This window comes from Thermobia domestica, chromosome 12 (assembly GCF_964235325.1).
Source record: "Thermobia domestica chromosome 12, izTheDome1.hap1.1, whole genome shotgun sequence".
Classification (NCBI taxonomy): Eukaryota; Metazoa; Arthropoda; class Insecta; order Zygentoma; family Lepismatidae; genus Thermobia; species Thermobia domestica.
In genome coordinates this window covers 101170989-101196576 of record NC_137465.1, presented here as the reverse complement: position 1 = coordinate 101196576, position 25588 = coordinate 101170989, and the positions used below count along the sequence as shown (strand labels likewise).

Sequence of the window (25588 nt, the reverse complement as noted above, 5' to 3'; positions counted from 1 at the left end):
TTTCGATTTAAACGTTGACTGTCTTAGAAAAGCTGTAATAAATAGCGAGAAGCGATTTTGTGTAATCAATTATAGGTTTCAAGAATAAATTCTGTCTCTTCTCTAATCTCTCTACTAAAGGTGCAAGTGGTAAAAATCAACCACTTCCGGTTTTAGCGTTAATTGTTACAAAGTATAAACTGTGACAGATAACGGAAATGAGTTTTCTGCAGTCAATTAAGCGTCCCAAGAATATGATTCATGTCCTCTCTAATTTCTCAATTAAAACCAAAAATAGCAGAAAATCAACTACTTTCGGTTTAGTGCTTACGAAAGTCTACTGTTCTTTTTCTGAACTTGTTCCAACTTTTTAATGGCAACCTCACTTATTTGTAACCGTAAATGCAAAACAATTCTGTGTGCAAATACAGTAATAATCTTCTCTGACAGAACTAGTTGTTCGTCTTGGAAATTACACGTGATTCGTTTGGATCTAGAGAAAGTAAAAACTACTTGATCTTGTCAAAATTCTCATACAAGAAACAGGACACTTACGAGGGTCACTACGAAAGTTTTGAGATACGCATTGTTGTGGCCAGTATTTGAATTCCAATAGTTGCGTTCGGTAGTGGTATCCAGAGCGAAGAAGCGAAGCAAGTTTCAACTCGCCTCGCTTATCGGCGTGGCCGTATCGCCTTCACTTGTTTGTTGATGTGAGCAGTATTAGGCTGTCTAGAATGGAGCTCGAAAGGGAACATTTTTGGGCAATGATCCTTTACGATTTCAAGTGGTTTGAACGAGACACAAAGCGTTGACCGTTTGCAGGGAGCATTTAGGGATCTTGCTCCTTCCCGTGCTACAATTTTTCGGTGGTTTGGTGAATTCAGAAGAGGCCAGACATCGCTTAAATATGAAGAGAGAGCTGGATGTCCGGCAACAGCTGCGTCAGATGAAAACATTGCCGCTGTGGAACAAATGATTCGAGAAAATCCTCGAACAACTTTCAAGGACATCGAATCTACAGTGAACATTGGATCGCCAGCAGTAACAAAAATTCTTCATGATCATCTTCGACTCAGGAAGGTTTCATCTCGTTGGGTGCCTCACACTTTGACTGAACAGCAGAAGCGCATGTGTGTGGAATGGTGTGAAGAAATGCTTGCAAGATTTGATGAAGGCAATTCTCGACGCGTCTCTGACATTGATACTGGTGATGAGACTTGGATCTATGAATTTGACCCTGAAAATAAACGCCAGTCTACAGTTTGGATCTTTCCAGACAAAAAGCCACCCACCAAAGTGAAGCGACCGCGAAGTGTGGGGAAGAAGATGGTCGCAACTTTCTTCTCCAAATCTGGCCATGTTGCAACTGTTCCACTTGAAGAACGAAGGACTGCTCAGTGGTACACCACTGTTTGCCTAACAAAAGTGTTCCAGAAGCTTCGGGAACGGCGTCCAAGAACTGGATTGAGTGGGATCCTGCTTCATCATGACAACGCGTCCGCACACACGGCCAACATCACAAATCAGTTTTTAGAATCTATGGAGGTCAAACTTATGACTCGTCCGCCATATAGCCCTGACCTGGCCCCGTGTGATTTTTTTCTGTTCCCCAGGATCAAAGATCGCATGCGTGGGAAGAGATTTTGCAGCCCTGAAGAAGCTGTAGTTTCTTACGAGAATTAATTTTCGGTGGTTAAGAATTAATTTAACACTTGAAGGAAAAGCCTGGCAACACTGCTTCCAAACGTGGTTTTCGATGATGCAAAAGTGTGTATAGTGTAATGGTGAATACTTTGAGAAAATGTAAGTGTTAAATTGATTTTAAGTATGTAAGTTATTTCACATCTCAAAACTTTCGTAGTGGCCTTCGTAACTCACGATCATCAGAAAATTTGGAATAGCATTTTAGAAAGTATCAATAAGTGATGTGGAAAGGGGAGGAAAGGTGATTGAGGGCAGATTAAGGGAATAAGGTGATAAAAGTATCAAGAAAAGGGGGAGGGAAAATGTTCTCTGTTCTCAACTGGAAACAACATTTGACACACTGGATACTTACGGAGAGCTCGTTTTTACTTTAAAAAAAATAATAAAAAAAAACCACAAAATTGGTAACTCGATTAATGTCTTGATACAACAGTGTGATTATGACGTTCGGAAGTTACTATTGAAGATCAGAGCCACAAGTAAGGGCTACATCATGGTGGAAAGACTACAAGGTGGATGCAATGCAGTGCTACATTCTTGTCGCTCTGGCGCATGACGTCATCTTGGTCTCAGACGTGGCCAGCGAGAGTCAGATGAACTTTTAACAAGCGCTTGCTCGCTAGTAACTTACACGCAAACTTCTCTTCTATTTATAGTGATCTTCAACGAAGTAAAAATTTTAGTACAAACAATAATTATATAAACGTAATGTAATCAATGCTTAAGCTAAGTGAATTCAAAGAAGATATTTACAATAGCAAAAGAAACAGCAATATCAGTTCTTATTAAACAGCTTTGAAGCTTGAACAAACCAATATTACTCACTACATTTTCTGCTTTTACTTTCTTTTCTTTCTTTCTTTCTTTCTTTTTCTTTTTTTTTTTTTTTAACATCTGAAGTAATACACTCGAGTATGTATAGGCCTGAATAATCTATAACACAGTGTGTCGTTAATGCATTTCATTATTATATATTTATGTATGCTCAAGTATATTTTCATAACACATTGATTGGTTTTGATTTACTATTATTATTATTTTGCTTGAAAGAGAATTCTTTACTGATGACCCCATATACATTTTGAGAATATCCCAATGGAGAATTCATGGTTTTCGTAAACAGAAATGCACGTACGTATATTTTCGTTATGCTTGGACAGTTTTTTTAAGAGGTTGCTCCGATGTAAGTTTCGCCAGAATCTCAGGGGAGGTTAAAAACTTTATTGAGCAGGGACGCACGTATTTAATATTTTAAACATTGTTTTTATTTTTGATTTATAAAAAAATCATCTTATTTGAAATTGCTGATCGCTTATTTATAGAATTTGTATTTGAACAAAAGGTTTGGTGAAACTGACAGTTCTCTGAATATTAGTGTCAAAATTTACGCCATAACAAACTGTATTATTAAACATTTGTACGAAATAAAACGTTACATATACTATTGTGTTCTAAAAATATATAGAAATAAATATGTATATACAAAGCACCTCAAAGAAATTGCAACATGACTATTTCAAGCAAGAAACAAAATACTAGGCGTAGGTGAAGACGATGTAGGAGTGTTACAGCTAGACTAGAAAACATAAACCATAAAATTACATAATTTTCTTAATTTTTTGATAAGTTTTCTCTTTTCTGTCCCGTGGACTAAAGAAGACAAAAGATAAATGCAAGTGAATGATTATGTGGAATTTGGTGGAATGAGAATGCGGGAGTACCCGAGAAACTCACGGACACGATGTTGTCCACCAGAAATTCACTTGACCGAGAAGCGGGCCAGTACCCCTTGCACCAGAGGTGAGCCTTCTGCCACTCAGCCACCGTGCTTCCCTGATTGTTCGAGAATTTACCATATTTTAAAATTTACTTCATTCATTCTTAATTTTGTAATTCTGGTGGGGGCCCCTAAATATGTATATATAATTATCCAAAGTTATAATTAAAATAAACAAAAAGTTCAAATTCCGAGTGTAAAAATGTCCCAAAAATATCGCCATGACATGGTAGGCGGATACTTTATTCTCTTGATCTAATACATTGTTATATATCTGTAACCGTTAATCGTTATTACGAACCTCCCATTCGTTTGTTAATTTGAAGTGCAACGTCCCGTTTTAGCACCGAGGCTACAGGGAATGAAGACCTTCAGAACGAAATGGGACCTGAACTACTTTAACGCGTTCAATGCTCTCCATTAGCGTAACTTGAGGGAAGTAAGCCCCCTAGATCATCGTATCTCCCTTCTCAAGTTACATGCCTGCCTCTGTGGGGAAAACTTTGTCTCAATATCTTATGGAAATGATTATAGAAATGATCACCTCTGTCGGTTCCCTTCCCTCATGATTTCGAATCCGGGGCTTGCCTCAAAGTTCGTCTTTTTAAATCGTACTATTGGATTTTTGTATGCAGAATCAACACAAGTCTTATATACTACTATTACATATTATTAATACTAAAAAGAAACTACATAATGAAATAGCTTTTTTATGATTTCATTTAACATTGCATTTATTTATTACTTTTATGTAAAACTTACCATATTTTAGGTTTATTTTGTCCTGTCGCCTGCAAGCTAAAATCCATTTCTGGAGAAATTCCCCCTCTTTTTGAGGAAATCTAAAGTATTTTATATTAGTTCCCTTAGTTTTTCTATAATAATTACTACAACCGTACACTGCACAGTTAGGCATTCTCGATATCATTTAAAATAACAAAGTAACAAAGAATTTCCACTTGTCACTTAAAGCCGCGCCTTTTCCCGTTGTCTCTTGCAAACCAAATGACGTCACAGCCACGACAGCGCTCCAGGCGACATGCGCATGCAGCCACCTTGTAGTCTTTCCACCATGGGCTGCATATGTAAGGCCTTGAACTCCTAGCAGGTAAACATGATTCGAACCTGTAACTGATGTCAGTAACCTAATATTTCAAATCGATTAACCATGTCAATGGATTTCAGTGCTTCCCTGCATACTTGTATGATTCATACTTCTACAATTATGCAGAAAATCAGGAAGTTTCATTTACTTACTCTCTGATTATTATATAAAGTTCTACTATCATTGGAGTATTTTTATCTGTATCTGTACTTATTAACTATACTTAATAACACTGGAGTATACACATAGTCACTATACTTTTAATACACTCTGTTTCAAAAAGAATATACGTATTTCGAATGCATATATTTATTAAACTTTAAGACATACGAATATGAAATTTTACACACATATTTACGAACCTGTCATGTTCAAATTACAGTTCAAAGTTCAAATCACAGATGTTCAATATGTCCTCCATCAGCGACACGAACAATATCACATCGATACTCAAATTCCTCCCATATTCGGGCAAGCATGTCCTGCGTCACTGATGTTATGGCAGTACGGATCCGGTTCTTCAACTCTTCCAGGTTCTGTGGGAGTGGTGGTACACAAACGTTGTCTTTAACGAAACCCCACAGGAAGAAGTCACAGGGTGCCAAATCCGGTGACGGTGGAGGCCAGCTGAGACATGCTAAGTCGCCAGCTCCGTGACGACCAATCCAACGGTTCGGTAGAGTTTCATTAAGATATTCACGCACTTGGCGACTCCAGTGAGGGGGTGCCCCGTCCTGTTGAAAAATGAAGTTGTCTTCGTGCAACCTCTGAAACAACCAGTTTTGTAACATAGCGAGATACTGCTGACTGTTAACCGTGTTTCCATTAAAGAAAAATGGGCCGCAAACAGATAATCGGGATATCGCACAAAACATCTTGACTTTGGGCGAATCTCGTACATGTTCAATGACTGCATGTGGGTTCTGTAGGCCCCAAATTCGAACATTTTGTTCGTTTACCTGACCACTAACACGGAAAGTCGCTTCATCACTGAACACGATGCGTTGTACAAAAGTGTTATCATTGTCAATAGGATCCAGAATCTCGTTACAAAATGCCACACTTTTGCGTTTGTCATCAGGACGCAGAGCTTGTAACAGCTGTAACTTGTACGGCTTCATAACCAACCGACTTCTCAAAACACGCCAAATTGTTGTTGTCGGCACTTGTAACTCCTGACTGGCACGACGAGTTGATTTTGAAGGACTACGTTGGAAAGCAGTTTGAATTCTTGTAACTTTTTCTTCAGGAACACGAGGGCGGCCAGGACTCTTTTCTTTACATACACATCCTGTATCTACAAACTATCGATACCATCTGCGAATGTTCCACTCATTCGGAAGATCAATTTGGTACCTCAATCTGAAACGTCTTTGCACTGTAATCACGGAATTGCACTTCGCAAACTTGAGAACACAAAATGATTTCTGCTGCGGAGTAGCTATTTTAAACATATGACGGTTACCAAGCAAAACAAGACAACTGACATCTAGCGGCTATTAATATAAACTAGACTATGTATTCATTTCCGCAATAGTCGAGCCGAGGCGCAGCAATCGATAGTTTGGACATAATAATTCTTCGTAATACGTATTTTATTTTTGAAACAGGGTGTATGTATGTACAATAAAATGTACTGTAGTTCGTTTAACAGGTGTTGCACAAGTGTTTCAGTTTATATGTGTACTTAATACGAAGTTTTAATATGAAATACACGTTGAAATGATGAACGAAATCGTTGTATGGAAAAGTTCATATACAGTAGGCTCCTGTTTTGATTTGGAAGTGTATAATAAAGATATTTAATGTGAGGGTTGTTTATTTTATGGAACAGTAATTTTCAAGTGTTCGATATTCGCGGACCAGCAAAAGACTGAGACATGCTGGGTACCTCATAAAATAGAAAACACCACTCTCCTAGTGACCATAATCAAAACTAATGTCGCGAATCAATAATTGATAACCACTGTTATAGAATACGAAAGCAATTATTTTTAACTTAATTTATGATTAGTAGTTTCGTCTTAAATATTTTATTTGTGAATTAATTGAAATCTATATCTATCTTTCCACAGTTCAGCTCATTAGTTTATTTATTTATCATTTTTTTTTTTTTTTTAATTTGAGCAGACTCAAGTAATGATGTGTGTTTTTCAGATGCTTGTAATAAACGAATACCTAAAAATAACCTTACAGAAAGTTGAAATTCTACAGAACTATTAGTGTTTAACGGGAAAAAATAATGTCCAGAGCTTAGACATATATCAATCAATAGATCTTATTGAGGTAAACGAAACGATATGCATGAGCGTAAAAAAGCTGATGAGTAGTTCTTGAGAAAATGGAAGAAAACTAATTAATATAATAAAAATTGACGCTATACGAGAACCAGTCCACTTACTGAGGTAAAACTGATTCTGTCATCATCTAACAAGACGACAGCACACGGTTTGGTTAATGGAATAGAGCCCAAAACTACGATTAACTCTAAAAGTTTAATTTCTGTTTAACTGCAATGTTGTCCAAAGGTAACGTATATATCAATCGATAGGCCACGTTAAGCTGAACAATGACATACTTGAGAGTAATTTCTCGTAAGTAGTTTTCGAGAAAATCGAATAAAACTATGGCGCTAAGAATTATGTCGTTCCTTGTCTATAATTATTGAAACGTTTATTCTAATGAAACAAATTGTGTGTGTTGTTGTTTGTCTTCTTCTAACGGTGAAACATATATTCCTAATAATCACACAGATACTCCCAACAGTTAGACACGTACTACTTGTAAAATAGAAACATATAATTATGCCCTTTTGCCGTGTAGAAAAAGTCAAGTAAAAATGTTAAATAGAAGTAAATAGTGATAAAAATCGGTAGAAGGAAGGAAGTGGGAAAAACAGAATAACCTTTAGAAAACCCATGAATACGATGTTTTCTACACAAGCGTACATTATATGGGATCTCACAAAAACTCTTGAAACCACTAATGAAATCACTGTGTACCTCGAGCCCTTCGACTTCCTCAAAGAACCATGCGAGACTTGTTTTCTTAATTAATCATGATTTAGTCAACATAATTTCCATAGCACTGAATTTAACATCTTAATATATTTTTATTTTGAGTTTAAATAGGGGATTCACATTTTATTTTAAAGAATATTTTAAAACAAGTTAAAGAAAGTAAGTTAATCACAGATCTCTCGATGAAGATTTTCTTAGCTTGCCAGTTTCACGTTTTCAGTGGAAGTCTGGTGTATACAAGTTCTTAGGCAAATGTTCAACTCAAATGAGGTCGCACTTTACCTTATCATAATTCATTGTTGAGAATACTTTCCAAGAATCGTCAACAACATACAAACTGCTTTCTGCTAAATTAAAGGCACAAGGAATAATAATTGTTAATTAAATAGAAATGATATTTTTATGTCATAATAATAATAATAATAATAATAATAATAATAATAATAATAATAAAACATGCTTGAAACATGTTATGCATTCGTGCAGGAAACTAATTTGTTTAAAAGTAATGAGAATGAAGGACAGTTCACACCTTGAAAACTCTTAAAATTGTTTTATCTTTAAAATGACATCCAAAGACATAATATCATATGCTATTAGAGGTCAGTGTTACGTGAAATGGTGTAAGATGGAAGAAGAGTTTGTGGTATATCTAGTACTTACAAAACCATACAGAGCACACTTTTTTTCTGTAGTGATGAAACTCAGCTTTCCACTCTTTAACACAACTGTTCACACCCTTATAGAAGAGACAGAAGAGAGTAAGAGGAAGAAGCGTGGGAGAAAGAAAAAACACTTATCTTCAGGAGGCCAATCAGAGGCAGCTGCAGAAACGAAACCAATTGACTCGGAACAACAGCCTCCTCCTCCATCTCAGACCTCACCACCGGTAGAAGCATCCCCAGCGCCTGTTCCTGTTCTTATGGTGAAAGTAGAAAACGTGATGCATGATAAATTTAGACAAACAGCGGAAGTTAAGGTAAGCATACTTCCTGAAATTTTATTAATTATGGCGTACAATTAATAAATAATTTTTGTGTAGAATACATAAAAGTGTAGACTAATTATAATAAACAATCTCTTGAACACGATTTCCTTTATCATTGCTTTAAATATACAAAGAATCTTTTAAGCGTTATTTACTTTATCTTTATTCTAAACGCACGCATACACTGATGGAAACGCATTTAAAAACACTCTGTAGGAATTCACTGATCTGGCCCAAAGTTGGTACATAAGAAGAAGTGATGGTAGTTGGGTGTGGCGTATTTACGATTTTGTTTCCGGAGAGGGGGATTTACTAACTTTATTCCTGGAAATGTGAAAACTCTGCAAAATATTTCATTTACTTTAAAATAGTAAATAAAATTTCGGGGGTGGGGGCTTAGTACGGTCATTTTAAGACTTCAGGTGCTGGTTGGCAAAAGTTGTAATTATAGGCATCAGTGCAATATATCGTACAAAATCCGCTTCTTCTACCAAAGTTCGGATGTTTACATTGAGCACCGCAGCGGTATCATAACAATATCTGATAATTCCAAGTACAAGTGCATATTTGCATTTAGGATATTCACTGGTATATACCATTCTTACAGACTATTATATTGGTTAGATACTTACAGAGTGCTCTTAGTTACAAAAACAGTGGAATTATCGTAACAAAATGCAACTTACTTGCTTAACATGGCAGTGGACCACCTGTAGTTTCTAGTACCAGCTTGTGTTGACCGCGGAATTGAGGTATATAACTCGTTAATCGTGTCCAGAGCAGTGATGGACCATTGTCATTGTTGATAGATTAGGATAACTGTGCAAGACTACTTTCTCTGAAGCTCACCGTAGATATTTAATAATGTTGATGTCGATGGATCAAGGAGGCTACGGAATAAATTTCATATTGATGTTTCTCAAACTACTGTCTGTGTGTATTGAGATATTTTCATCTTGCAAGATTACTCATTTTTAGGAACACCATCTGTACCGTATGATACACCTGGATACTTAAAAAGTGAACATAATCATTGGTAATAATTTGTCGTTTAGAAGTAACAATAGGACTAACTGAATACTTTGAAACTGCAACATTCAACGGCACAGATTCGCGTTTATTGGTAGGTTGTAGACCGTTTGAAGTATGTACTTCTGTTTTTCTGTCCACTATACAGAAAACCCGACCTATTGTTGGAAATAAGAGGAAAGATGATTCATCTTACTGTATTACTCTGTTTCAGTCACTGGTAGTCCATGTTCTGTGTTCTTGTCTTATATATATATAACGCTACCGCATATCTCACAGTGTTCAAAGGTTTCGAAATTTCAATATGATTGTGGATGTTGAAATTATTCAGCTCCCACTAAACTTTGATTGTAAGAACAGTCATTCCAAATGTTCGATTGAGATCTGCAGTCAGCTATGCCATTTTAGCCTACGGTTCTTTGTTTCATTCATCTTCAATATTCGGTTATCTTTGTCACCTGGACGTTTTCTGAGTTCTGCATGTCATCACAACCTTGACATTGTTTCTTTTGATTCACATAATTAAGTTATAGATACACTTCAACTAACTGCACACCCACAACTTTCTCCCTTTCTATCTTAAGATTTTTTTCTTTTTTTCACTAACGCCTTTCCTATTGCACACAAGAATCCGTATTACACTGCCTCGCTTATTACTTACTGTCACCCAACACAGCAAATGTTCAGACTAACTCACAACGGCTACGTGTGAGTATTATGGGTGTTGTAGTATTATGGGTGTTCACATTAATTCAATAACTTTTGTATATAGTGTGGAAATACTTACGATGTAAATTTGAAAATAATGGTGATTATGCATTGTTAACACTTCTTATAAAGTTCAGTTCTTTAAACTAAATGTGACATAAATATAGTGGTATCTAAATATAAATTGAAGAAAATATGAAAATTTTGGCAAGTAGGACTGTCACTCACTCACTCACTCATTCTCTCTCTCTCTCTCGATCGATCGAATCTATCTATCTATATCTATATCTATATCTATATCTATATCTATACATATATATATATATAGATAGATAGGGGTTGAAAAATCCACTCGCCTGCTCGCCAGTGGCGAGTACTTTTTTACATTTGGCGAGTAAAGTCCGATGAGTCAAAAACGTGAATTCAAGAATAAACAGCAAATGTCGCCCTTTTTTAAAATTTATTTGTAAAAGACATGCCAATAAATAAAATAAAAAGTGTACTGTGTCGCAAAGTGATTTTTGTTTACTTGTATAAACACTGTGATTGCAAAATGATCCAGCTAGTAGGTTTTTGGCTGATGCGTACTTGCAAGCAAGATTTTTCAAGCCTTGTATTTATATATTAGCTGAAATATTCCTTGTACGGAATAGATATGTGGAAAATATTTCAATCCTCTTCACTGCACCTCTTTGGAATGCGCATTTCAGTGAAAGTGTAATGCTAAGAATCCATGTCATTCCTTCCCATTTTTGCCTCTCACCTCTTATCCCCATGACAATGAGGACTGAACTTGAACCTAAACGACATCGGAAGAGATCATCTATTCTAGGCCAGGGTCAACTTACGTACCAAATTCATCAAAATATGATTTAGCAGTATAGTAGGAGTTCGCGGATAAACATCGTTACACTAGATAGATATAGATAGAAAATTCTCTCTCCCCTTAATACGGAAATTTTCAAAAACGTTGCGAAATGTATTCTTTTATTGTTAATGAGGAGTCTATATATCCAATTTCATCTTCCTGACTTGAAGGGTCATTAAGTACGCAGTTTTTCGCATAAATTATGGATCTCCGCGTTCTTGCTTAGATATACATTTTTATCAAAGTAATATGATAAAATCCCAATTCGAGGTAGTTGATAACTACGAGCCGTATGTTTAAAATAAAAAAATAAAAAAAGGCGCTTTGACAACACTGACGAAGTTGAGCATACCCTAGTATTCTATATTTGCAATAGAGATAGAATCGTCTTTGTGGAGTTGTGTACGTGCGACTGGCAATAAGGGAAAATGTCTGCCACAATACAAAATCCCGCCAGTTGTAAAGTGAAATCTGTTTTGCAAGGAGTTTCGGGAAAGGCGTTCAAATGTTCATTATGACGAGTGTAGCGGAAGGCCTAGTGTTCAAATGAGCGTTGTAATGGAACACATTAACGAGAAAATACGATCAATCGCCGGTTTACAATAACTAAACTTGACAAAAGTTTCCAGAAATGTCTGCGAAAACAGTGCATCGAATTGTGACTGATCAGCTGGGTTATCACAAACTGTGTGCGAAATAGGTGCCAAAAAAGCTGACAGGCGCTCACGAAGAGCAAAGAATGACAGCTGCTTGTGACTTTTTTGTCCTGCTAAAATTAGGATGGGGATGACCTCATTTCTTACCTAATAATGGGGGATAAAATTTGAATATCATAGACCACTCAGAGTCGAAGCAGCAGTCAATGCAATGGCGGTACTCTGGTTCTTCTAAGACGAAGAAATTCAAACCAACACAATCAGTTCACAAAATCTTGGCAGGCGTGTTTTAAGTCCAAAAGGATGTGATTCTTTTTGAATTCTTGGAACCAGGACGAGCAATTACAATCGAGGTGTATTACTGAATAATCTGCAACGTGCCATCCAAAATCGACAATGAGGAATGTTACGCTGTGGAATTCTTCTGATCCATGACAACATCCGCCCTACGTAGCTGCTCATACTGTTGAGTCAATTCAAAGATTTCGATAGGAAATATTCAGTCATTCCTTTACAGCCGCGACTTGCTCCTAACAATTTCTTTATTTTTCTTCACCTGAAAAAGTGGCTTGCATCGAAGCGTTTCAAGGATAGTAAAGTGCTGAAGATATCAGTTCTGGACTGGCTTTACTCTCAGGCGGCAGATTTTTACACACACAGGGTTTACAGATACCGAAGCTTGTTTCACGCTATCAGAAATGTCTGGAGATTCATGATGACTACGTTGAAAAATAGCTAATGTATGTACTATAGTTATAAATTTCTTCTTATCATTTTCTCATTTAAAAAAAAATACCCGCCTTTTTTTTATTGACATGTACTTCTATATACAGGGTGTTTCAAAACAACACCGACAACGTGTAGGAGGTGTTTCCTGACACCAAGATTAGACAAAAAGTATAGACCAACCTGGGTGCACAAATGCTTTCTTTCGGAGTTACAGACTGCCGAAAACATGAAAAAATGAATTTTAAAGGTCCATAGCTACAAAAATATGGGATCTACCGCGGTCGGATCAAGACTTCACTTAAGAACTATTTGGTCTAGGAATTAATTCGTGCGGTTGGTACGCACACATTGAAGCTGTAGTACAAACACAAAATACATAAATACCTTAAGAAAAATATTGTCCATCGCTAGCCACCACTTTCGCCCATCTGTCAGGCAATGTACGGATTCCGTGGCGAAAGAAGTCCTCATCCTTGGAAGCGATCCAGTCAGAGACCCATGTTTCGATATCTTCTGAAGAAGTAAACCGCTGTCCAATCAAATCGTTGTTCATGCAATCGAACAAGTAGTAGTCCGAAGGAGCAACGTCTGGTGAATACGGCGGGTGGGGTAAAACTTCCCATCCGACATTTTCTAAATAGGTTTTGACCGGTTTTGCGACATGTGGGCGAGCGTTATCATGTTGAACAATAAGTTTATCATGTCTGTTCTCCCATTCTGGTCGTGTTCTGGCCAGAGTTTGCTTCAAACGCATTAATTGTCGTCGATAACGTTCTCCATTCATAGTTTCACCCGGTTGCAGCAGCTCATAGTACACCACATCTTTCATATCCCACCATATGCACAGCATAACCTTTGCACAGTGAATATCTCGTTTTGGTTGTGATGGACCTGGTTCACCTGGTTTCACCCAGGCCTTTTTTCGTTTAGGGTTCTCGTAATGGATCCACTTCTCATCACCCGTAATAATTCGATGCAGAAACCCCTTTCTGCTCTGTCGTTGAAGCAGCAATTCGCAAATGGTTTTTCGTCTTTCAACGTCTCTGTCTTTCAATTCATGTGGAACCCAATGTGACATCTTTTGAATCATTCCCATGGCTTTCAAGCGTTTGGAGACTGTTGTTTGATCAACGAGTAATGCTGCTGCAAGTAGTTCCTGCGTTTGACACGAATCCTGCTCGAGCAATGCTGTCAATTCTTCGTCTTGAAATTTTTTTGGCTGTCCAGCTCGCTCTTGGTCTGCCAAGCCGAAATCACCACTTCTAAACCGTGCAAACCACTTCTGACACGTTCGCTCAGCTAGAGCATGGTCACCATACACTTCCACCAAAATACGATGACTTTCAGTCGCACTTTTCTGCATGTTAAAGTAATGCAGCAGGACACCCCGCAAAAACACTTTATCAGGCACAAATTGCGCCATGTTCACTTAACTACAAACTGGTGTTGTTGACGCTTTAATCCACTGCCCTATACTACGAACGATACGCGATGACAGGGGTTTGCAACACATGTGTGGATACACGGAACTGTGGGACGCTCCGTTCGTTGCGTCATCTCTTGTCCACCCGCACGAATTAATTCCTAGACCAAATAGTATGTGTCCTATTCAAAAATCCATGTTTCAGAATCCTACAGTACTTCCGCAACATTTTTTATAGATGTAGTTGGTGAGTACTTTAACTTATATGCCCGTAGCCAAACTGCCTCTATAAAAATTATTGCGTGAGTACCTTAAAATGGGTTCTAAAACATGGATTTTGAATACGGCACATATTAGTTCCTAAGTGAAGTCTTGACGCGACTACAGTAGGTCCCATAGTTTTGAAGACATGGACCGTTAAAGCTAATTTGTCGTGTTTTCGGCAGCTTATAACTCCGAAAAGAAGCATTTGTCCACCCAGGTTGGTCTATACTTTTTGTCTTATCTTCGTATCAGGAATCACCTCCCAAATGTTGTCGGTGTTGTTTTAAAACATACTGTATATATATATATATATATATATATATATATATATATATATATAAGTCCTGACTGACTAACTGACTGATTGATGTACGCCTAGATCAAAGCCCTTAAGCTACAAACTGAAATTTGGACAGAGCATAGGATTTGTTAAGTAAGATCCCATTATTGAACAACTTTTGAAAATAGAGGAAGGGTGAAGAGGGGTAGCAGTTATTATGTTAAAAAGTCCATATCTCGGAATCTTGTAAGGCTAGAGACATGAAATTCGATATTTGGACTTCCCATTTAAAATAATTGAACTTGCGTTTAACCATTATTTTTAAAAATATTTGTTCTACAAGGAAGAAATAAAGAGGGAAGAAAAAGGATGGGAGTTGCAGTTGTTAAAATAAAATGGCCATATCTCGAAATCCGTTGATGTGAGAGTCATGAAATTTAGTATTTAGACTTTTCATTTAAAATAATTAAATGCGTGTTTCAGCGGCGTTTTAAAAATATTCCTGTACAAGAAAGAAAGAAAGAAAGAAAGAAAAAAGCCGGGGCTGCAATTGTTAAAATAAGATGGCCTTTTCTTGAAATCCCTTAAGGCAGGGGCATGAAAATTGATGTTTAGACTTTTAATTTAAAATAATTAAAGACGTGTTTCAGTGTTTTTTGATGGTTTCCTTAGAAGGGAAGAAGAAAGGATGGAGGTTGCAATTGTTAAAATAACATGGCCAAATTTGAAAATCCGTTAAGAGTATACATATGTTAATTAAAGACAGGTTTCAGCGTTTTTTTTTCCCCTTAGAAGGGAAGAATAATAGGTGGGGGTTGTAGCTGTTATAATAAGAAGGCCGTGTCTCGAAATTCCTTAAGCACGTGCAGCTGGCAAAGGATCATGGGAGTGAGACTTTATGGGTAAACGTTGCAAGTTGCTATACAAGGTTGCCACATAGTTTCTGTTTAGAACTTCCATACTGACTTGAGGACATTCAATTAGTGAATAGAATATTCTGCGGAGATACTGGGAATATTTACGGAATATTGAACAATATGAATATTGTAATGCAAAGAGGTGTGCTGTAGGTTTTGCTTATATAGACAGTGGATTGTTGTGGAATATCCAGTAGATACCTAATAATACACCTACTTACGGACAGGAAGGAGTAATAAATAAAATAAAATAAGAGAAATAGTCAACAATAGAAATTTTGAATTCCGATTAAATTGCTTGTTTGTGTAATGTATGTCCAATGGTTTTATTTTGATATAGTGGTATGCAAATGGTTATTTGTTAACTGGTTTGATTGTTTATTGTTTTAATTTTAGTTTTCTGTTATTAGTTTGGTGTATATACTGGAATAGTGGGTTATTATGAAGTGTAAGGAATATTGGTATATTATTATTTCTATGATTATGATGGCTAGTAGTAGTAATAATGATACAATGGCAAAGTCGCAAAAAGATAAAATGTTGATTGCCTTTCCTGTTGATATTTTTGAATGTGAGCTACATCCCAGAGCAGTTTTTCATGAAAAAAAGAATTTCTATAAACATTTAGAAGAAAGGCATATTAATGAATTCGCGCTACAATGTAAATCATGTAAAGCTATATTCTATAAGACACACTCAGCAGATTGTCATCAACCGAAATGTACAGGTCCTAAACCTATAGGAGATCATGCATGCCCATGATGTGAGCAAACATTCGACAAGTTAGGTGGCCTTGCAACGCACAAGGTCAAGAAACACCCAAATAAGTGGCAAAAAGAAAAGATTGAGAAAGAAAGGTTAAAAAGGCTTAATTCAAAACGACGAAACTGGAGTGTCACTGAGATTGATCAATTTGTGAAAATTGCTTGAGAAAATATAGGGAAACAAAATATCAATGAAATAATTCATACTTATTTTCCATCGAGAACCTTAGAGGATATTAGAAACAAAAAGTATAGATTAGTAATGCAAGGAAAACTGCCGAGGGAAGTTATTTCACAGGATAAAACTTATTCAGAATTGGGTTCCGAAACATATGACGAAATAGAATTTACTGTTTCTCAAAATGATAATGTTTTTATAGAAAATTATGATGTAGATGCAGTCAGTTTGAGTAGGAAAGAAACATGCGAGACTGGTGTTAACACGGATAGGTGGTTTAATCATGACTATGCTTTAACTAAGACAAAATTAATTAAAGAACTTGAAAGTTTGAAGTGTAGTCCTATTGCAGATGATAACATTTCTTTACATAGTCTCCTGGTTAGCTTATTACAGCAGATTATGATTAATACTGAAAATGTATTGAGGGAGAAAACTGTAAACGATGCTAATAAACAACTAAGTGATCTTGAAAATGAGAAAGAGAATAAAATAGAAATATTAGAAAGTCAAATTGAATTGTTACAAATTGAGGTAGAAAATATGCAAAGGGAAATTATTAACTAGGATATGATGATTGACAAAGAGAAAGCATGGGTTAATGAAATGTGTGCGGTAAATGAGTCTGCTCAAAAGGAGATAGAAAATAAAGATAAAGAAATTTCCATAATTAAAATTAGCAACCAAAAACTTAAAAGCAGGATTATTGGGCTTGAACAAGAAAGGGTTGGTATTGACAATAACTATCAGAAAAGAATTACAGAGATAGTTAAAGAGAAAGGAAATGAAATAGAAAAGTGTACTAAATCGTTATTAGAATTGAAAGATCAAATCATATTTTACGAAAAAAGGGTTAAAGAATTAGAAAATGAAATTAACGATCAAAAAATAGTTGCGGGTAAAGATTACAATAGAGTTGCAACACTGACAGAAGTAACTTTATCTTTAGATAAAGAAATTGTAGGAAATGATAATGTGAAGGTGTTTGTAATGATAGCCTAATTTTAACACAACTAGAACAGATTGTGAATAAAGTGTTATGTGCAGATGATAAGCAAAGACAAGTTGCTGTTATTAATGAGGTTGTAAGATTGGATGACAAAGATTTACTGAGTATTAGAGGGTATTGTGACTCATTGTATATTAATGCCTGTAATAAGGAAATTCAGGAGATAGATAGAATTATTGCTAGTATTTGGGATAAGACAGGGATTGATTTTGTGGAGTAAATCGAAGAGGTTTTTGAAACGGTTAAATGCATATAGGGAAAGGCAATGGTGAAAAATAAGGAAAATAAAAAGGAAAAAAGAAATACAGGTAAAACATATATGTATAATGCTCAGCATAACTATGCCAATTTACAGAACATGTACAGTAAAGATCCCTGTAAATTGGCTAAATTTGTGTTTGACGATAGAGATATATTTGAACAGGAAAATGTTACTTTAGAGTCAGAGGAAGTTCGTAAACTATATCATGATTTATGGGGCAAATCAGGTAGGAGCAGGTTAACAATGGTTGAACAAGAGTTACCCGACGAGGAAAAGGACAAACTAAAACAACCTATTACTTTCCAAGAAGTTAAGAAACGAATTAAAAGTGTTCCATCTGGATCATCACCTGGATTAGATAAAATTAGTAAAAAGGATATCGATAAAGAGGAGGTTATGTATGTGCTGGTAAAATTGTATAATTTAATTTTAACCTCAGGATATGTTCCAATGAGTTGGAAGCAGAACAAAACTGTACTCATTCCTAAAACTGATAAAGACTTAACTAAGGTAACTAACTGGCGTCCGTTGACAATTTCTTCAGTGTTATGTAGAATTCTAACTGGAATTATTGATACCAGGTTAAGATCGGTTATCCATATACATAATGCTCAAAAAGGATTTATACCAGGTAATTCAACTCTTGTTAACTGCTTCATGTAGGATACTATGTTGAAGCTGGGAAAAACTGTTAAACTTGTTTGTGGTTGTTTATTAGATATTTCCAAGGCTTTTGATACAATTCCACACCCAGCAATAATAGATGCCTTGAGAAATAGAGCTATACCAGCAAATTATGTAAACACTGTTGCTAATTTATATAAAAATAATCAAACTGAATTTAGTAATTTGAATGTTAATATTCAGATTAAGCGCGGTGTTCGTCAGGGGGATCCACTTAGTCCATTGTTATTCAATTTGGTAGTAGACAGTGTTATAAGGCAATAGGATATAAAGCAGATGGGGTTTAGTTTTCAAAATGTCCGTATTCCTCTACTCGCATATGCCGATGACGCATTGCTAGTTGCTAATTCGCAGAATGAACTTGCAGAGATGTTATAACTCGTGTGTGAGTTTTTAGACAAACTTGATATGAAAATTGCTGTGGGTAAATGTTTGTCATTTGGTATTAAGCCACATAGAAAATCGTGGATTATTGATGGTTGTAACCTTAAGTTGGGCAATAGTTATATAAGGGATGTAGAAGTAGACGAAGCTTTCGAGTATCTTGGCTGCAAATACACTTTATGTAATGGTATACAGAACAAATATCATTTAAACGAATTAAGTAGAATACTGAGTGTGGTAGATAAACTTTCTTTAAAGACACGCCAGAAAATTTATTTGATTCAAACATATTTGCTCCCAAAGTTTTTGTACGTCTGGATTGCGAGTTTTAGCGAGCCTTCATTTTTGAACTCTGTTGATGACTTAATTAGAAAATTTTTAAAAAATGGTTGCATTTGGTAAACTCAACTGTAGACAGTGTATTTTATTCAAAGAAAAGAGACGGTGGACTAGGGTTCCCCAATATTCACAATATTATATTGCTCGCCCAGGTCAAGTTTATTTATACATTAAGATCCCTGGAAAATGATAACTTTTTGACTGAGATGGTAAAGGTATCGAATTTAAATAAAATTGAAGATAAGATTATAAAGAAACTAGATATCGAAAGACCCTATAACTTAGGAGTGTTAAATCAAATGAAGTCAAAGTTAAAAGATAAATGTTTTGAAATATGGAAGGGGAAGCAAAGTCAAGGGAAGGGTATTCAGTATTTTCATAATGACCCTATCTCTAATTGTTTCCTTTTTGACAATGAGGTTCTTCCGGATAACCGGTTTATAGACGCACTGAAGATGTGCACAAACACTTATGGCGTTAGGGTAGCTCTGGCTAGAGCTCAGCCAAATTTAAATGTTGAATGTAGAATTTGCAAGGAACCGATTGAGTCTATGGGCCATGTTTTGGGAAAATGTATTCAACATACTAATCGCCGTATATTTAGACACAATCAAGTGGTTAATATCCTGGAGAAGCATTGTCAGATTAAGGGGTTTAGAACTGGCAAAGAGTTAGAATTCGATACCAGTAAGGGTAAGCTGAAACCGGATCTCGTAGTTGAAAATCTCACCCATAGATATATCCTTGATGTTACTATTCGATTTGAAGAAGGTAATTTGGAAGAGACAGCTTTATTAGAGAAAATTACTAAATATGAAGTTTTAAAGGAAAAATTTAATGATAAGAAATTCAAGGTAATACCGGTGATTATTGGTTCCAGGGGAGCAATTAGTAAAAGTGCTAAAAAAATTTTGAAAGAATTTAATGTGCCTAATTTTATTGTCAAGCGTATTGCTGTACTAGCTCCGAAATCAAGTATTGAAATTCTTAATGCGCATTTAGATTATACCAACTAGTTTTATTAGTTTACAAACAAGGATGATTTAGAAATTTTTAATGTAGTGTTGAGACGATTGTTTATATATAACAGAATCAAAGGCTTTTAATGAGTTTAGGTATTTTAATAATTGGTTTCTTGTTCATTATATTTATTTATTGTCTTTTTATACTGGAAATGTTGATTGGATAATGTTATTATGTTACTTGTTGTTATAATGGTGTTGTTGCTGTATATAAATATTTGGAAAAAATTATTACAATTTTAGATAGTTCTTTTTTTTATTGTTATTATTTATGCTTTATCTTTCATAACTTGGTCTGTGGTGTACTTGATAATATTTTTAGCTTTTGACTTGTCTGTTTGGGTATTATTGGATTATTAAAACTTTGTATTTTATTGAGGGTTACACAACTATGAGTATTAAAAGGTTGTATGATATGTGTTATAATAGAAGTAACAGTCAGAACGAAGGTAGTAAGAGAGAGAAGGGGAACTGAATAGAGTTATACATACACCTATTACTATACATTTATTTATGAAGTACCATTGCATTTTACTATTGTTTTTGTATATATAATGTGTGTTAGTTTAAATGAATGTATTGGTTTTTAAAACTGAATAAAGATTAGAGGGGGTCAAAGTGATTCCTAAGATGCTTAAATTTTAACCAGCTCTGGGAATACCCCTTTGGGTCTTTATGTTAGAGATATGTTAGGGATATTAGAAGTGCGAGAATATAGGGCGAACAAAGGCGGGGGCTAGGGGTGAAGTCCCAAGTTAGCCAAAGGCTAGGTTGTCTAAATAGTGTTGAGTCTTTTGAGGTCAAAATTAAGAATATATTACATTAAGCAACTACATATGCACCAATTTGTTCGATGACCTTCTGCCGTTTTTTCGGCAACCCCATAATCCCGTTCGTATAGAGCATCTATGGTTCCTGGTCAAAACATTATGATACGTGGTTCTCACAGGTCTCTTTCTAAACTAACTTGACACAATTCAGTGAGTTCTGTAGAGAGAGACTGAAACAAATGACTGGCGGTGTGAAGTCCGTGCTATACGATGGATATATTAAAGCCTCCCAGCCAATTTGTCTCGATTTCTTATAGATTGTTAAAGATATGTGCGGTCTGGCGTTGGTAGCATGTCATAAACTCATTTATTCATTATTTTGGCTGTATGCAGTTCAAGCAGTTTAACTCTCTTTTTAATTTAAAAGGACTAGCATATACTAGCAGACGACGTTTCCATATGTGTGAGTGTGTTTATGTTCTCACTCATCGGACGCATGTGGGCGGAGTGACCTTGATCAACACTTCTTCAGCCAATCACAGCTCTGTCCTCTCTTACGTCATTTAACGCGTGAAACCCACGCGTACAGCGAGAGACGAAGAGATTTAGCGGGAGGCAAATTACTCGGCGCCGGAAGACAAGATCGTACAACAGCTTCTACTACCCTGCTGCAACAAGACACTGCGTAATTATGTTCGACACTTAACAGAATCGAATTATTTCTCTCAACAAAGGACACATCCAGTATTATTATTATCTTAATCGGTATTTCCTTGTTTGAAGCAATGTAAGTATCAATATAATTAAAATTTTCAAATCGATTGACGAGTATTTTCTGCGATTGTGCATGTTATCTCCCACGCCTCGTGGTTGTCTATTGAGTACATGGTGCAAAATTTTCTTTTAATTTATTTGTGTAATTTGTTAATTTTCGAAATTAGGATGCTGAATCTTTTGTGTCTATAAAAGTTGTACGTAGAATTTTTGCTTATGTGTGGCTGGCGTTGAAAGGAGCTTTCTTCGGATAACTTGTTTCATCGTCAACGCTCGAGCAAACGTCCTATTTACGACTATCAAATATAATGCTTGCTCTATCTGGATCGCCATCCTATGAAGTAAACATTATAAAATGGTGCCGGGATATATGTGTCGAAGCAGAAACCTTTCTTTTTGTATAAATGCCCAGTTTTTGTGTTTACGAACATAGGCCTAGGTATTTTGGATGTTCAAAACTTGCTGCGTAATTTTGCCGCCATCTCAGGGGGTTCCAAAGTACATGAAATTTGTGTCGTTGTATCCTTATCCAATGCATTCATCTTTGCATACCGAAACCTAAATCCTGTCTAAAATTAGAGAATTTTTTTTTTAATTATTTGCAATCTTAGATTTTGGGAGAAATTAGTCGATTATTTGTGTTAGTGAACTTGCGTTATTTGTGTCATCATGGCTGAAGGAGATCTTAAGACGGTAATTCTCGCCATGCAACGGGAATTAACCGCATCTATAAATGAGGTTAAAGAAAATCAGAATAAATTGAACGAAAGTAATGAAAAATTGAAAAGTGATATCAAAAGTGATCTGCAGGAATTACGTAGCGAGTGCCGTGAAAACATATCCCAGTGTAAGGATGATTTGTCAGGTGAAATTAACAATGTGAATGCGTGTATTAGTGCAGTGCGGCAAGAATTGATAGAACGAATTGAAGCAGTGGAATTAAAGTGTTTTAATACGAGTGAAGACATACGTAGAAGTGTACGTGAATTAACAGATGCAGTGCACGATGTACGGGGCACAGTTGAAGAAAATACGCGCCAAGTAAACGACCAACAACGTCAGTTAAATGAATGTCACAATAGAGTGGATGATTATGAAAAAAGGTTGCGTTTGGTCGAAAGTCTCGACAAGTACCGTGAAAGCAGAATTCAGAAGTGCGAGACTAAACAAAGTGAATACGTCATAGCAGTGCAAGAGTGTATTCAAGTGTGCCACGAGCAGGGTAAATTTAACCAGCAGTGTTTTGAAACGTGTCTCCGCGCCAGCGAATTAAGTGAACAAACTAAGCAAGATGTGGAACGACTATCAGAGCGTGTGCAACGTATAGAATTAGCAAATGAGCGCCATGATACTGGAAGTAATATATCACAAAGAAACACAGGTTCCGTGCACAGTGTGAAACGCGAGAGAAAATCGAGCAGTGAGTCTCAAACGGTGTCTGATACAGAGGAGGAAAGTGATGTAATAAGGAGAACCGTGCCGAGAATCAAAACCGAAAGAGAAAGTCCGCGTATTAAGCGTGCAAGAAATAGTGAAGTGAAAGCAAGGCGTTGTTCGTTGCGATTAGCAGACATTAAGCAACTCTCTACATTTTCAGGTGATATGATGAAGGAAAGTGCAAGTGCATTTTTAGAAAATTTTGGTAGAGAAATGTCGTTCGCCGGAGTGCCTCAAAGTGAATATTTAACGATCATGCCGTTGATTCTTAAAGACAGTGCACTTAAGTGGTACGATTTACACGGTAAGAAGTGTCAAACTTTTCAAGAATTTGTGATAGAGTTTCAGAATGCATTTGAAAGTCCTTTAGTGAAAGCTACACGTCTGCGTAACTTGCGATCTATTCCGTTTGACCCAAAACGTTATAGTAGTGTTGTTGATTTTGTAACAGAGCGTTTTAGTCAAATTCAGGCTCTGGAAGAGTACGAAAATCCAACCATTACGTTGTCACACATCATCACTCTCCTGCCCAAGCGGTACCAATTAGCTATGATGGGTTCTATGCCTGATGACATAAATCAGTTCCTTGCGAGTGTGCAGTCCATTGAAGGGTTGTCAGGAATTACTAATATGTACGACAATCAGCGTAATAAGCAGAAACAGCAAGGTGGTGCCGGTGTTAGCGTGAATAATGTAAAAGTAGAACACGGTAGTGAAGTGAGCAGTGATAATAGTGCGCGTCCGAATTTCAAACAGGGATGGAAAAAGAAATTTCATAGACGTGGACGGCGAGGTAATTTTAACAGAAATAATAATAACTCGAACGGTGGTATTCAGTCGCAAGGTAATGGCCGACAAAACACAAGTGCAAATGAAAATTGGAACGAAACGCAAGGTGCAAGGGCAAACGAAAATCAAAGTAGTGCGTCAACTTCGCAAGGTAGTCCGAATCAAAATAATAATTGGTTTCCAACGTTTAATAGAGGTTCTAATGTGAACAGTGGGAACAATCAGCAACGTCAATTTCCATACCAACAAAGTGGTTTTTATCCGCAGAGTTCTGTGCCTTTAAACTAGTAGCGCCCTCCCACTTGGTAGCTGCAAAGGGGAGGGATTTCAGTAGTGTAAACCGGATTACTTTTCCACGTATGTGCAACGAGGAAGATTTACAAGCAGAAGATGATATAAGCAATGATAATGAAGAAGAAGTGATCAAATGTGAATTAGGTCATAATACAATGAGAGTAAAAATTTTGTTAAACGATTAACCCAAAATCTGTCTGTTAGATAGTGGATCAGAACTATGCCTATTACGGTACAATATTTTTCGAGAAGTAACAAAGTGTGTAGCAAACGTGCATTTGCAAAAAGGAGAGCATATCGTTTTGTGCGATTTTCTAGGAAGAAAGAAAAAGAACGTAAAAGGAAGGGTTATCTTACCGGTACGAATTGAAAATGTGGAAGTGCCAGTTGAGTTTCTTATGTTACCAGAACTGCACGAAGACGTAATACTTGGTGCAAACTTTCTCGAGAAATTAAACAGTGTCATCGATTTTAAGCGAAGTAACTTGCGTGTTGAATTTCAAGGAATTAGTGGTGAAGTGCCTTTAATACAGAGAAATAGTGAAAATGTCATTGTAGCTAATGTAAGTGAAATTAAGTGCAAGGTAGCCCCTATTGTTGTGTTGTCCGAGATAAGGGACCTTAATGATTTTTATGCGAGAACGATGAATGTGTTCCGCAGTGGGTGCGCCGAGCCTTTAGAGAAAAATGAAGCTAGTGACTTAGTGGAGGACTTCCCACCGGATCTATATTTCACAGTAGATGAAATAAGGGATGCAGTTACACGCGCTACGCTGTTTACTGAAAACGAGAAAGAAGAATTATTTCAGTTGTTAATGAAACATAGGAAAGTGTTCGCCCGTTTTCCTGGCCTGTGTAACAAATTTCAGTACCGATTAGAAGTGGATACAAATGAACCCATTGTTGCTCGTCCTTATGATATTCCGCACAAATATAAGGAAGGAGTGCGTGAAGAGATCCGAAAATTGCTAAAGTGGGGTGTCATCAGACCTAGTTCATCATGTCATTTATTACCGTTGCACGTAGTATTGAAAAAGAGTGGAGCGTTGAGAATAGTAACAGATTGTAGAGCATTAAATGTGCACATTAAGAATCCAGCTCTGCGTGTAGAAAAGTTGTCCGACCTCTTTGCTAAATTTAGTGGAAAACGTGTGCTAGGTACTCTTGATTTTACTAGTTCGTATCAACAATGTGGAATTACAGAAGATTCTATGCCATACTTAGCCTTTTTGTTCGAAGGAACGTTATATGAGTACACACGCATGGTGTTCGGTGTGAAAAATGGCTCGTCTGTACTGCAATTGTGCTTGAATAAAGTGTTCCCTTTACCGCTACAAGAGAAATTAATCAGGTATATGGACGATGTAGCTCTTGGTTGTACAAGCGTACCGGAATTCTTACAGCAGTTAGATGAAGTACTTAGTTTGTTAAG

The 25588-nt window shown here is 36.4% G+C and overlaps 1 protein-coding gene across 2 annotated transcripts in view; it reads left to right on the top strand.

Moving 5' to 3' along the window:
- The window catches only part of Lon (lon protease homolog, mitochondrial), a 186074-nt gene that overhangs the window by 62077 nt on the left and 98409 nt on the right, over positions 1-25588 (top strand). The window contains exon 4 of one of the 2 annotated variants that reach the window (XM_081733870.1): positions 8284-8567. In XM_081733870.1, the coding sequence (XP_081589996.1) occupies positions 8284-8567 (284 nt within the window). The remainder of the gene's footprint in view (positions 1-8283; positions 8568-25588) is intronic. The other variant, XM_081733871.1, reaches the window with a different exon arrangement.